Source organism: Arachis stenosperma, chromosome 5 (genome assembly GCF_014773155.1).
Source record: "Arachis stenosperma cultivar V10309 chromosome 5, arast.V10309.gnm1.PFL2, whole genome shotgun sequence".
Taxonomy (NCBI): Eukaryota; Viridiplantae; Streptophyta; class Magnoliopsida; order Fabales; family Fabaceae; genus Arachis; species Arachis stenosperma.
In genome coordinates, this window is record NC_080381.1 from 1,947,025 (window position 1) to 1,960,378 (window position 13,354).

The following is a 13,354-nucleotide window of genomic DNA, read 5'->3' on the forward strand; positions in this document are numbered from 1 at the left end:
AATGGCCTTTTGGTTGAGATTCCATCTTTAATTTAAAAGAGGATTTTACTTGTTTGCCCAATTGGCAAGCATCACAAGTAAGATCCTTATCAAACTTGATGTTTGGAATCCTCTAACCAAATTCCTTTTGACTAGCTTAGAATTTGGTACATGCTAGCATGTCCCAACTTTCTATGCCAAAGCCATTTTTCAGATTCAAGAGAAGTGAAGCATGTTACATTTTTGTTCCTTTAAATCCTCAAGAGTTAATCCATACACATTATTGCATCTTTTAGCTTCAAAAAACATCCCCAGTTTTCTCACAACAACCAAACAAACAAACTTCTTAAGATAACATCAAAACCTAAATCACAATTGACTAACACTAAGTAAGTTATGTTTCAAACCATTTACAAGAAGCACATCATTTATACAAGAAGAAAAGTTTTTACCAACTTTTCCAACAGCCACTATTTTTCCTTTTGCATCATCACCAAAGGTAACAAGTCCTCCATCATATTCATCAAGCTTTATGAAGAAGGTTGTCTTTCCGGTCATATGCCTAGAGCATCCGCTATCCATGTACCACATATTTTCCTTTTTCTTGGATGCTAGACAGACCTACAAATTAAACTCAAGTGACCTTAGGTATCCAAATTTTCTTGGATCGTTTCACGTTAAACCATCTCTTATGTCCCAAATCATTGTAATCAAAAACAACTTTGTAAACTTTGTCACCAATCATTCTTTCACCAAAGAGCATTGAACTGGAAAATGACCACTTCGGTTGCACATTCTACAAAATCTTGGAGTTGTAGTTTTGTTAAAGTGAGTTGGGTCTTGATATGTTACATCATTTGAAGATGAGGCAATATTTTCAAAATGTAATTTTTCAGATTTATAAAATCCCAACCCAGCTTTATCATAAAGAGGTTTTTGACTAGCCAAGATTTGGTTCAAATTTTCAGAACTTTGGGTGAACTTGGCTAAGTCATCTTTAAGTCTTTCAACCTCTTTGAGCAACTCTTCATTTTGCTTAAAACAGTTCACATATGCAAGAACAGAATGATCACTTTCACAGCTTCTAACTTGGGCTTTTAACAACTTGTTTTCTTCCACAAGATCACAAGCAGTTTCGGCCTCTCTTAGTTTTTCTTTGAGGAAATCATTTTCAGCTTTAAGAATGAAATTTTGCTGTTCAAGATCTTGATTCTCAGTTAGAAACATCTTATTTTTTCAGAAAGGTGATCTATCATGAGATGAAGGTCTTCAGTGTTAGAGTTTTGAAATGATACCTGATCTATCTCATTTGCCATGAGACAGTGCTGTGATTTAGTCTCAGACTCTTCATCCTCATCATCTGAGTCATTTTCCAAATCTTCCCATGTGGCCATCAGTCCCTTCTTCTTCACCTTTTTTCGGCTTCTCTTCTTTTTTCAGCTTGGGACAATCAGATTTGAAATGACCCATTTCCTTGCAATTGAAACAGGTTACCTTGCTAAGATCTTTCTTTGTCCTTCTGGAGCCGCTGCCTTTGCTTTTGAGCTTTGCCATTTTCCTGAATTTTTTTGCAAACAACACAAACTCATTTTCAGAAGAGTTATCACTGATTCATTATCCAGAGGGTTAGTCACAGAAGAAAAAGCAATTCCTTTCTTTTTTGAATCTTTTTTCAATAGGAGTTTTCAAAGGCAAGTAAGTTTCCTCTCAAATCATCAAGTGTCATAGAATCTAAGTTACTACTCTCAGAAATAATTAAGGCTTTTGTTTCCCACTCTTTTGTGAGACATCTCAACACTCTTCTCACTAGCACAGATTCTGAATGTGTGATTCCAAGAGCATCTAAGCCAACAGTGATGATATTGAACCGTTCGAACAGTTCATCAATGACTCTCCTTCCTTCATTGCAAACATTTCATACTCCCTGTTTAACATATCTGTCCGAGTCTTCTTTACAATGGTAGTTCCTTCATGAGTGATTTGCAACTTGTCCCAATTTCCTTTGCCGTTGTGCATCGTGATACTCGTCGGTATTCCTCAAAGCTGATAGCACAGTTGAGCAGATTGGTTGCCTTGGCATTTAACTCCACCGTCTTCCTATCTTCCTCAGTCCAGCTTGCTTCTGGTTTAAAGAGACTACACCTTGAGCATTTGTGGTGGTTGGAAATTTAGGACCCTCCAAGATGATCTTCCAAAGTCTGTAATCCACGGCTTGAACAAATATCTTCATCCTCTCCTTCCAATAGGTATAATTTTTCCCATTGAAGAGGGGAGGTCTGTTGCTTGATTGACCTTCAGCCAGATTGTATGATAACACATTTGTGCCACTGTTTTCTGCCATGAGGATCTTTACTCCAAGCTGCAAAGCTTGATCTCTTTGAGACCAAGCTCTGATACCAATTGATGGTTTCAGTGGCTAAGAGAAGGGGGGGTTGAATCTTAGCCCTCTTTTTAAATGCTGGCACTTGCTGAACTTCAGAGAAAACTTTTCTGTTTTTGCTCGTCACTTGACACGAGCAACTTTGTTTTGTCTCGTCCCTTGCCACGAGACTTTTTGTTTTGTCTCGTCACTTGGCACGAGATAATTCTGGCTTTTGCTCGTGTGTGGTAGAAAACAGAAATGGAGTAGAAAGAGAAAGAACTTGCACCCAGATATATCCTGGTTCGGCTGCTAAGTGCAGTGCAGCCTACATCCAGACTCCATCACAAACATGATGGAATTTCACTATAATCAATCTGATTACAACTTGTAAAGTGCTAACCCAACTTACAAGGGGATTCCCACAGAATCATGATACACAACAAAGATGTACAAAGGAACTCTAAGACATCAATGGCTTTTCTTTTAATTTTGCACTCTCTGCCTTTTTCCGCTCTATGGCTTTTTCATTACAAACCTCACTTGTTTGCCTTTTACCATGAGACTCAAGACATGACAAAATTAAACAGAAAATTACTAAACAGAGAACATTGAAGGAGAAGAGAAAAACTGTTAGCTCAGGTAGCTCTGAGAACTCTGTGCCTTGCACTCTCAAATTTTCTCCTTGCTTCAAACAGTGGTTGTTCCCCCTTTTTAAAGAAGAGGAAAGCCTCCACACTTGAAGCCAAAACCGAACCAACTTTCTTCCTCCTTCAACAAACACAGAACCGGTTCGGCCACTCAGAGAGAGAAGAGATAACCATGCATTAACCAACATGCAATTACCTCAAGTCCTTTCTTGATCATCAACCTTCATCAATCCGGGCTCTCCATCCTTGGCTTCCTCTCCAAGATGGATTTCTGACCCTTGATGCCTCATGATGATGATGACTTCATCTGCTTCAATCCCTGCCTTCAACCATCACTTCGCCACTCTAGCTACTCCCTGTGGTGGTTGAGCAGAATCAAAGACAAGCCATGCTTCAAGAATCTCCTCTAGCTGGCCGAATCTTCTTCTTCCATTTTTGAGCATGAAAGGCTCAAGATAGCTTCACCAAATCTAACCACATTTGGTAAGCATCTTAGCCACAGCTCATCTTTCTTTTGGTATGTTTTCTTGCCATCATTAGCTTGATGGTCTTGATGCATGCTACTCTTTCCTTTTCTTCGTTGAAGAGCACGGCGTCCATGGTTTACTGGACAAGGACCAAAGAGAAAAGAAGAAAGAGATGAGAGAGAAATAAAGAATCTGAAAGAAAAGCAATACAAAGTGGTTGATCAAATTAATTAGGCATAGCTTGCTTTTACTTCCCTATTGAGTGGTGTGTAAGTCATAATAACCATCAATCACATCAGCTGAATTTTTCTCTCTCATGTTCCCCATGCATTAATTAACAATGTAATAGATTTTGAAATCCATCACTTTGTTAGAGCTTGGTTCCGTTGGAAGCACTATGCTTTCATTTTCTTTTGTTTCGGACCAAGCATGGAACCTATTCTCTTTAGTATAATTTGGGCTTGTGACAATATGATCAAAGCTGGCCCATTTGATAAGCATTTGCTTTCCTGATACAATTGTGTAGCGGATCAAGCATAGGAAGCAAATAAGAAAGCATTTGGTTGGGCTTGCAACATTAATATTTATTCTGGCCCATTAATATAAAATTTCAGCCTCATAGTATAAAGCATGCAACAAGGCTGCTTATTGGGCTTAAGTCAGAAACTTATTTCCCGGCCCATCATAAAACCTGCAACAAAATTATTAATCAAAATATGTTAAATGAGAATCAGATTAATAATTTTGTAATTAATTATTTTTAACAATGTTTAGTCATCACAAATATTAATTTAGAGTTTTCCAAACTCATCACAATTGTTTGTTTGTTTGATGTTGTTGTTGTTGTTGTTGTTGTTGTTGTTGTTGTTGTTGTTGTTGTTGTTTTCCCTTTTTTTTTTTCAGGAGCTAGATGTTTTAAATCAGAAGGAATGGATTTTAAGTGGTTAGTAAACAATTGATAATTATGTGAATAACAGGTTAAATATTAACTAAAAAGTTGTAGATTGAAATTTAAGTTATTGGATCATGTCAATAGGACACATATTTTATAGAAAGTTAGACATGAGTTCTATAATGCATTCACTTATTATGATGGGTTTGATTTGTTGACTCTAACCCATTAACTGTTTGGTGATGTACTCATTATACTCATACCCAATCAAATAGTTTTCAGCGTAAAGAGCTAAGTTTATCTTCAAATCTTTCTAGTGTTAAAGTTCACATGAGGGAATATAAATTTAGAAGGCATGTAACCATTTCATAAGTACTTAAAAAGGTGAGAATTTTTAACATGATTTGAAATGGCTGCTGAACCATGAACTGATGGAAGTGGCTGGGTTCGGTTCAGTGAATCAGTGAGCTTTGAATTGCAAGGAAGATTAGTCAATGCTGTTAGTGGTAAATACATTTTGGAAAAAGTACAAAAGTATGATATCTTATAAGGATAGTACCATCAGAGTAACAGTTTAATAGTAACCCTATGACCATTTTATTCACAGCTACAAAATCCAAATCCGTCTGTAAACCAAAAGTATTGAACATTTTATTCACCAGTCTCTAAACTCAAGAAGCAAAAGGATGCTCCTTGATTTATTTGGTTGAAACTTGTAAAGACATTTGCTGTCATTATGCAAGCTGATGGAAAACAGAAAAAGAAAACCAACTTATTTAAACCTTCCAAAGTGTGCGAATTTCATGACTGCTCATAGCAGCATCATGACTGCAGTCATAGGCTCTCTCTGCAAAAGTCTCCAGTGAGTACACATCCCAATCACGATCCCTCCAGTATGAGGAATAAACAGCTGGGACATGTTGAACTCTCCAATTATCTTGGCCTCCATTCGGAAGTAGTGCTGTAATCAACTCTTCAGGCATGTCAAAAAACTCTATTGTTTTTAACTTACTTAGGTGTTCAATGCCTTTTGGTGCCTGCTTGAATGACTTGCAGCGCTGCATGATGAGCTTCTTAAGACCAGGCATTGCTCCCTCCTCCACTATCATGTGTTTCAATCCATCTAAATCATCAAGGCCTAGAATCTTCAGACTTGGGAACCCCTTAGCCCTGAAATGCAATGTCTCCCCAACATACACATGAAGAAGCTCAAGATGCCGTAGATTTGGCAAACCTTGAAGATATACCAGAGGATCCTCCTTTAGCTGGCTCCATTTTAGATGCAGTTTGGCCAAATTCTTGAGTGTGCTAATCCATTGTGGAAACTTCTCTAAGCGACCACTCAAGTATAAGCGCTGAAGGAACTGAGGCGGGCTGGAAATGTTGTGAATATCAATTATCTTGTCATCTTCAATTGCAGTTACTGACAGTGATTGGAGGTTGATCATCTTCTCAATGGAAGAACATAAAGCAGCTCCGTCTTCCTCCCTCATCTTTCTAATGCCGAGCCTCCTAAGCTGAATAAGTCTTCCTAGCTCAACCATCAAAGCTTTACCTCCTTGGTCTGCCTCTATAAAACATAGCTTCTGCAAAGATTGCATCTTTCCTATTGGGGCAGCCAACTTGAAGCCATGCCTTGAGTGGAAATATGCATAGGATTCAACTTCATAGCGGTACACCAGGAGATGGCGTAACATGTGCAGCTCCACAATTTCAACTGGCAATTCAGTGACATGGGAATGTTTAAGATCCAAAGTCTCCAGTTGTTTCAGCTTCTTAATGGAACTGGGAATTCTTTTCACCTTTGTGTTCCTTAAACTTAGATACTTAAGAAGGAAAAGGGTAACAATTCCATCAGGAAATACCTCCAAAGGTGCATCCTGCAAATCTAACACTCTAAGCAACTTATAACCAGTGGAACATACTGCTTGTATAGAGAAATGATCAAGTGAGTCTGATAAGGCAAACATTAGGAGAGACCGAAGTTGGAATGTTGTCCTATTTTGCTGTATGTTATGTGTGGTGTTGATGAGTGATAAGCGTCGAACTCTCTCTGGCCAGACTATGGATTGTTCTTTGACTACTGTTGCAAAGTTCTGATCCTTTGACTTCAAATTTATGATCTCCCTTAAAACATCATGCATTCGACAAGTCTTCATCCTGCCATCACTGGTTTTTTCTACCACTTGCAACAGACTTCTGTCCAAGAGCTCCTTTAGGTAGCTTTCCGCAACTTCCTCCAGGGTCTTTCCACCTTCTTCAATGACAAACCCTTCGGCTATCCATAAGCGAATCAATCTCATATGCTCAATAGCATGAAATTCTGGGAAGATGCTTAGATACATCAAGCAAGATTTGAGATAGTAAGGTAATTCATTGAAGCTTATCAAAAGCACTTTGTTCATGTTCTCCAGTTTGTCATTGCCTTCAATTTCAGACCCAAAACTTCTGTAAACTATCTGCCATTCTTCTATGTTTGCCTTGTTTGTTGTGGTCAAAGCACCACCGATTGCTACAATGGCTAGTGGCAACCCCCCACACATTTTTAAGATTTTCTGACAAACTTCTTCCAGATGAGGAGGGCATGAGTTATCCTGAAATGTTTTCCTACAGAAGAGAGACCAGGCTTCTTGTTCAGGTAAGAATTCAGGGTGAAAGTCCTTACCCAATTCAGTGCAGGAATACAATGCTACGCTTTTGTTGCGCGTGGTAAGCATTACTCTACTTCCTCGGTTGTTATTAGGCAAAGCAAGTTTGACTGAATCCCAGACATTTATATGCCAGACATCATCCAGCACAATGAGGTACCTGCTTTGCTGAAGTAGATTCTTGATCACCTCTTTCAACTTGTCACTTCTCATTTGTCCAACTTCTTCAGGAGCTGGTTTGCCAATGACATTATGGAGCTGGTGAACAAGGTCTTTGAGGAGTTCTTCTATTTGGAAAGGATGAGAGACACTAACCCAAGCATGAATCTTGAAGCGCTTCTTCACTTTGGCATCATCATAGACTTGCTTTGCCAATGTAGTTTTCCCCAAGCCTCCCATCCCATGAATGGGAATTACAAAACGACCTGCTTCATTACTGAAAAGCAAATCACACAGCTGCTTCTTGGGTTTGTCAATTCCTACTAAATCAGCTTCCTCTAGCAGAAGTGCATCTCCTTGGCTGTCAATCTTTGATGGCAACCGTGGACTCAACCTAGAGCCTACCCTGTATAAGCTGGGACGTTCCTTGGAGATGAATTCAAGTCTAGATTTGATCTGTTGTATTTCTGATGCAATCTCATGCCGAGCTTTCATGTTCTTGATCTTCGAAAAAGTAGAAGATGATTTGTTGTCTTGATAATTGAATTCATCTATAGCATCTTCCATAGCTTCAGCAATTTCTCTCACACGTTGAAGCCATACTTTGAGTTCAGGATCTTTTCCTTCCAGAGCATCAGCCACCCTTAAGATGGCCATGTGGCGTTCCAGTTCTTCTTTGATGTACTGAATTTCATGTTGGACCCCTCTCTGCAGATTCACTTCTTCTTGAAGTAAGGCACTCATCTTGTCCAGCAGAAAGGAAACGGTAGTTTCTGCCATTTTCTGTTGCACTTCAACGTTTCAAAGTGCCTATACTCTTCCCCTTGATAGGAAAATTTACAAGAATTTGATGGAATAGGAGTTGTGATTATTATCACTTGCTAGAAAAGGTTGCAAGAATCTGATGATTGGGGGTTCTGGTTATTCTTTTTGATGGAATGAAGGTGTCTTCTCTGCAAAGTAATAGTTGCAAACATGCAAGTTGATGATAATATCTATGAATTCCTGTGTGGTTATATATAGTTGTCTTCAACTTTGATTGCCAAAGTTATAATATTCTCAGGGTCAGGGATGTACTATTCATAATCAACAAGGTTGAAATGGTCAAGCTACCATTGATTTTTTTTCTCCACGAAGGATCCTGTTTGGTGCTGAAGGCAATGCTTGTGGCTCGTAAACACCAACTTGAAACCATATCTTTCCACTACCAAAACACACTACATAGAATTTTCGACTATCCGACGTTTTTCAACGAATGTTTCACAACGCAAATAAACCTTCAAAATAAATATTACACACGTAGACAACATAGAAGCACATGACACCACTCTAATTTAATTGCAAAACATATATTTCAATGTTCAATTATTATTTAGATAATTATCTAATGAATTAATTTTGTGGTAATATGAAATTCATCCCCTCTGTGTGTTGCATAATAATTCAATGATGCCATGCTGTTTGGAGAATAAATTATGGTGTAACAACTTTTAATTCAGTAATATTTAAAAAAAAATATTCTTTGGCATGCTATCTCAAGTATAAATTTGATTCTTTTTGGTAAAAAAGCATTTAATAAGATTATTAAGTTATTTTCATAACCATTTAAAAATATGATACCACTAGCAAAAATCTCCTCCAGGTATCTTTTCACACATATACATCCAATCATATGTCCATAATTCCAGTCACAGGCATATGGTGTTCCAGAATATGATGAATGGTATAACTGAATCAAAATATAAATTCTAAGTATTTCGAGAAATAAAAATAAAAATCAACCAGATACTATTTTATTTAGTTTGCCCCTTTCTTTGTTACTCTATTAAACCTGCTAGCTGTAACACTGAATGCATCGTTTGACTTGGTGTAATCAAATTGACATCAAAATTGGTCACATTGACAGAGTCCTCTTACACAAAAGTTATAAGGAAAACAACCATCACCCTAACACTACCATGAGTACCATCTTTTTTTGTGTTGGTAAACTAAAATGTTAAAACAATTTTATTCATCAACCTCTGAATTCAAGAAGCAAATTATGCATACAATCTGATGGCAAAAAAATAAAAAAGTTGCCATGACTGACATATGCAATCTGACGGAAAACAGAAGTTTGAAGTTTGAATAGTGAATGAATGCTAAACCTTCCAAAGAGTAGGAAGCTCTAAACTTCTCATTACAGCACTAGAATCAGTCTCTCTCTCCCCAAAAGTGTCTAAAGAATAGACATCCCAACCACCATCCCTCCAATATGTGGAGTATACAACTGGAACATGTTGTACTCTCCAATTATCTTTGCCTCCATTTGGACGCAGTGCTGAAATCAATTCTTCAGGCATGTCGAAAAACTCGATTGACTTTAGTTTACTTAGGTGTTCAATGCCTAATGGTACCTGCGTCAATGCGCCGCAGCGCTGGATGATCAGCTTCTTAAGTCCAGGCATTGCTCCCTCCTCCATTATTATAGATTTCAGTCCATCTATTTCATCAAGGCCTAAAACTTTTAGATTTTGGAACTTGTCAGCCCTGAAATGCAATTTGTCTCCAACATAAACCTGAAGAAACTCAAGATGCCTTAGATTTGGCAAGTCTTGAAGATATACCAGAGGATCCTCCTTTAGCCGGCTCCATTTTAGATGCACTTTGGCCAAATTCTTGAGAGATTGAATCCATTGTGGGAACTTCTCTAAACGTCCACTCAAGTAGAGTTGCCGGAGATACTGAGGAGGGTTGGAAATGCAGTGAATGTCAATGATCTCATCTTCATTGATTGCAGTTATGGACAATGACCGGAGATTGATCATCTTCTCAATGGAAAAGCACAAAGCAGCCCCATCTTCTCGCCTCATCTTCCTTATGCCAAGCCTCCTAAGTTGTGTAAGTTTTCCAAGCTCAATCATCAAGGCCTTACTTCCTTGATCTACCTCTATGAAACATAGCTTTTGCAAAGATTGCATCCTTCCTATTGGGGCAGACACCTTGAAGCCATACTTTGAATGGAAGTAAGCATAGGATTCAATCTCATACCGGTACACCAAGAGATGGCGCAATCGCTGCAGCTCCACAATTTCAACAGGTAATTCTGTGACATTGGAATGTTTAAGGTCCAATGTCTCAAGGTGTTGCAGCTTCTTAATGGAGGCTGGAATGCTTTTCACCTTTGTATTCTTCAAACTCAGGAACTTTAGAAGGTAAAGATTGACAACTTGAGCAGGAAAAACCTGCAATGGAGAATCCTGCAAATCTAACACTCTAAGTAACCTATAACCAGTGGAACATACTGCATGTAGAGAAAAATCATGGTTAGCATCTGATAAGGCAAACATTAGCAGAGATCTAAGTTGGAATGTCTTGTTTTGCTGAATGTTATTCATTGTGTTTATGACTGATAGGCGTCGAACTTTGTCTGGCCAGGTTATGTCTGGTTCTTTTGCTATGGTTGCAAAGTTCTGATTCTTTGATTTCAAAGTGACAATCTCCCTAATGAGGTCGTGCATGCGACACGTCTTCATCCTGCCATCACTGGTTTTCTGTACTACTTGTAGCAGACTTCTGTTCAAGAGCTCTTTGAGGTAACTGTCTGCAACTTCCTCCAGTGTCTTTCCATCTTCTCCAACCACGAACCCTTCGGCTATCCACAAACGAATCAATCTCATATGCTCTATGGCATGAAATTCTGGGAAGATGCTTAAGTACAACAAGCAGGATTTTAGGTAGTAAGGTAACTCATTGAAGCTCAGGGAAAGCACTTTCTTCATGTCCTCCAGCTTGTCATTGCCTTCCATTTCAGCCCCAAAACTTCTGCAAACCATTTGCCATTCTTCTATGTTAGTTTTATCCCTTGTGGCCAAAGCACCACTGATTGCTACAATTGCTAGTGGCAGACCCCCACACAGTTTCAGGATATTCCAGCAAACTTGTTCCAAGTGAGAAGGGCATGAGTTCCCCTGAAATGTCTTCCTACAAAAAAGTGACCAAGCTTCATGCTCAGACAAGAATTCAAGGTTATATACCTTACCAAACTCAGCACACGAAGACATAGCCACGTTTCGCTTGCGCGTGGTAAGCATTACTCTGCTGCCTCGGCTATTGTTGGGGAGAGCATATTTCACAGAATCCCAGACATTTACATGCCATACATCATCCAGCACAATCAGGTACCTGCTTCTCTGAAGCAAATTCTTGATCACCTCTTTGAGCTTGTCACTTCTCATTTGTCCAACTGCTTCAGGGGCTGGTTTGCCAATCACATTGTAGAGCTGTTGAACCAGGTCTCTCAGGAGCTCTTCTAACTTGAAAGATTGAGAAACAATCACCCAAGCATGAATCCTGAAACGCTTCTTCACTTTTGGGTCATCATAGACTTGCTTTGCCAATGTAGTTTTCCCCAACCCTCCCATTCCATAAATGGCAATCACATCCCTATTTGGTTCATCTTTGAAAAGCAAATCACTTAGCTGCTTCTTGGGTGTGTCAATTCCTACAAGATCAGCTTCCTCTAGCAGAAGCGCGTCGCCTTGGCTATCAAGCCTTGACGATAGCCTCTGACTAGACCTTGAGCCTATCCCATACATGCTGGGACGCTCCATGGAGATAACATCCAATCTGGATTTGATCTCTTGTATGTGTGAACCGATCTGGCGCCGAGCTTTCAAGGTTTTCCATGTGAAAACAATCTTGTGAGTAAGAGAAGAATTGCTGCCATGCATATGTTGATCAACAAGGCGAACATTGAACTCATCTATAGCATCTTCCATTTCATAAGCAATCTCTCTAACTCTTTTGATCCATTCTTGGAGTTCATGGTCTTTGTCTTCAAGTGCATCAGCCACCCTTAAGATGGCCTTGTGCCGTTCCAGTTCGCCTTTAATATGCCGAATATCATCACTCACCCCTCTCTGGAGATTCACTTCTTCTTGAAGTAAAGTAGTCAGCTTGTCCAATAGAAAGGACACTGGACTTTCTGCCATCTAACTTCAATCTTTTCTTCTCTCTTTTTCAATGATTTCTTTTTGATAAAAGAACTAAGAAGTCTGGTTTGTATGAAGGACTTGTGAACCTGTTTTCTGGGTTGTAGTTTTTATTCTCAGGAATGCGTTCTAATAAGCACTAGCAAGGAAATGGTCAACCACCATTATATTACTATTTTCTAAGGTCCTTTTGCTTGTAGCTCACAAAGTCCTACATAATAAAACCATGTCTCCACACGATGAAAAGGATGTTTCATGGTATTTTCGGGGAACAAAACAAGAAGACATACTATGAGCAAACTTTTGTTTTTTAATTCAAAAGTCTAAGATATTGCCAATGATAAAACCCAATTATATATTACCCATCATAAGCTGATTTTAAAAGAGGAAACTCGTCGCTGCAAATCACTTTTGGCATATGGTACTACTTGATCAATACTTTAGAATCTACACTGCGTCATGTGTTTTACCAAAATCGTTTATAGGGATGAATTTGTTTCTGTGAAGAGAGGGCAAAGGCCTAACCATTGGGGTTGCCTAAAGGACACTGACCACAAAATTGGCTTGGCTACATTAACAGAATCCTGAATATTTTAAGAAAACAAGTACATAGAGTTTCCTTGTAACTTCTGGGTGGTTACTTAGTAAGTTTGTTTAGCTGGAAACGTTGATTCTTATTGTTTTTCATCAACTATTGTGGTCTCTAATACGCGTCCAGATTATGCAATTCTTTTTGGGTGTAGACTTATGTACTTACAAATAACAGATTGCACATTGAGCAAATCATGTGCAAACTAACTCAATCCATGCGCCATGATGTGGAATATTGACCAATATTTTTCTATATTTAAAAAATTATACAAAGTTCCACTTGAAATTTTGATATTTTCTTTTTCTCAGCATGCCTAAATTAAAATGCGGATAAAAATTAGACCAGCATCACACTTGAAATTTTATTTTATTTTATTTTATTTTCTCAGCAGGTCTCACGGAATGCCGTACTAATACTGCGGATAATGATGTCCAAACCACTTTACCTAATCAAATCCATTTTTCCAATCTAAGCAAAGATCACCATAGTGATTAATGTTCAAATCTGCAATCATGGGTTCCTTTAACTTTTCGAAGTTATTAATTTTTTAAAATTCATCATGTTATGAAAGAAAATAAAAAATTGGTTGCTAACTGAAGAAATGAATAGACGATTGTGTTTGGATTTGCGTTGGA

At 38.5% G+C, this 13,354-nt stretch overlaps 2 protein-coding genes across 2 annotated transcripts; both read right to left on the bottom strand.

Annotated features, from left to right (window-relative positions):
* Positions 1–4,749: 4,749 nt before the first annotated feature.
* LOC130982131 (disease resistance protein RPM1-like) lies at positions 4,750–8,327 on the bottom strand. The gene has a single exon (XM_057906001.1). The coding sequence runs from the start codon at positions 7,932–7,934 to the stop codon at positions 5,124–5,126; it is 2,811 nt and encodes a 936-aa protein (XP_057761984.1). The 5' UTR covers positions 7,935–8,327; the 3' UTR covers positions 4,750–5,123.
* An 821-nt stretch (positions 8,328–9,148) lies between these two features.
* Positions 9,149–12,664, bottom strand: LOC130982038 (disease resistance protein RPM1-like). Its single transcript, XM_057905871.1, has one exon. The coding sequence runs from the start codon at positions 12,125–12,127 to the stop codon at positions 9,296–9,298; it is 2,832 nt and encodes a 943-aa protein (XP_057761854.1). The 5' UTR covers positions 12,128–12,664; the 3' UTR covers positions 9,149–9,295.
* Between the last annotated feature and the right edge of the window lie 690 nt (positions 12,665–13,354).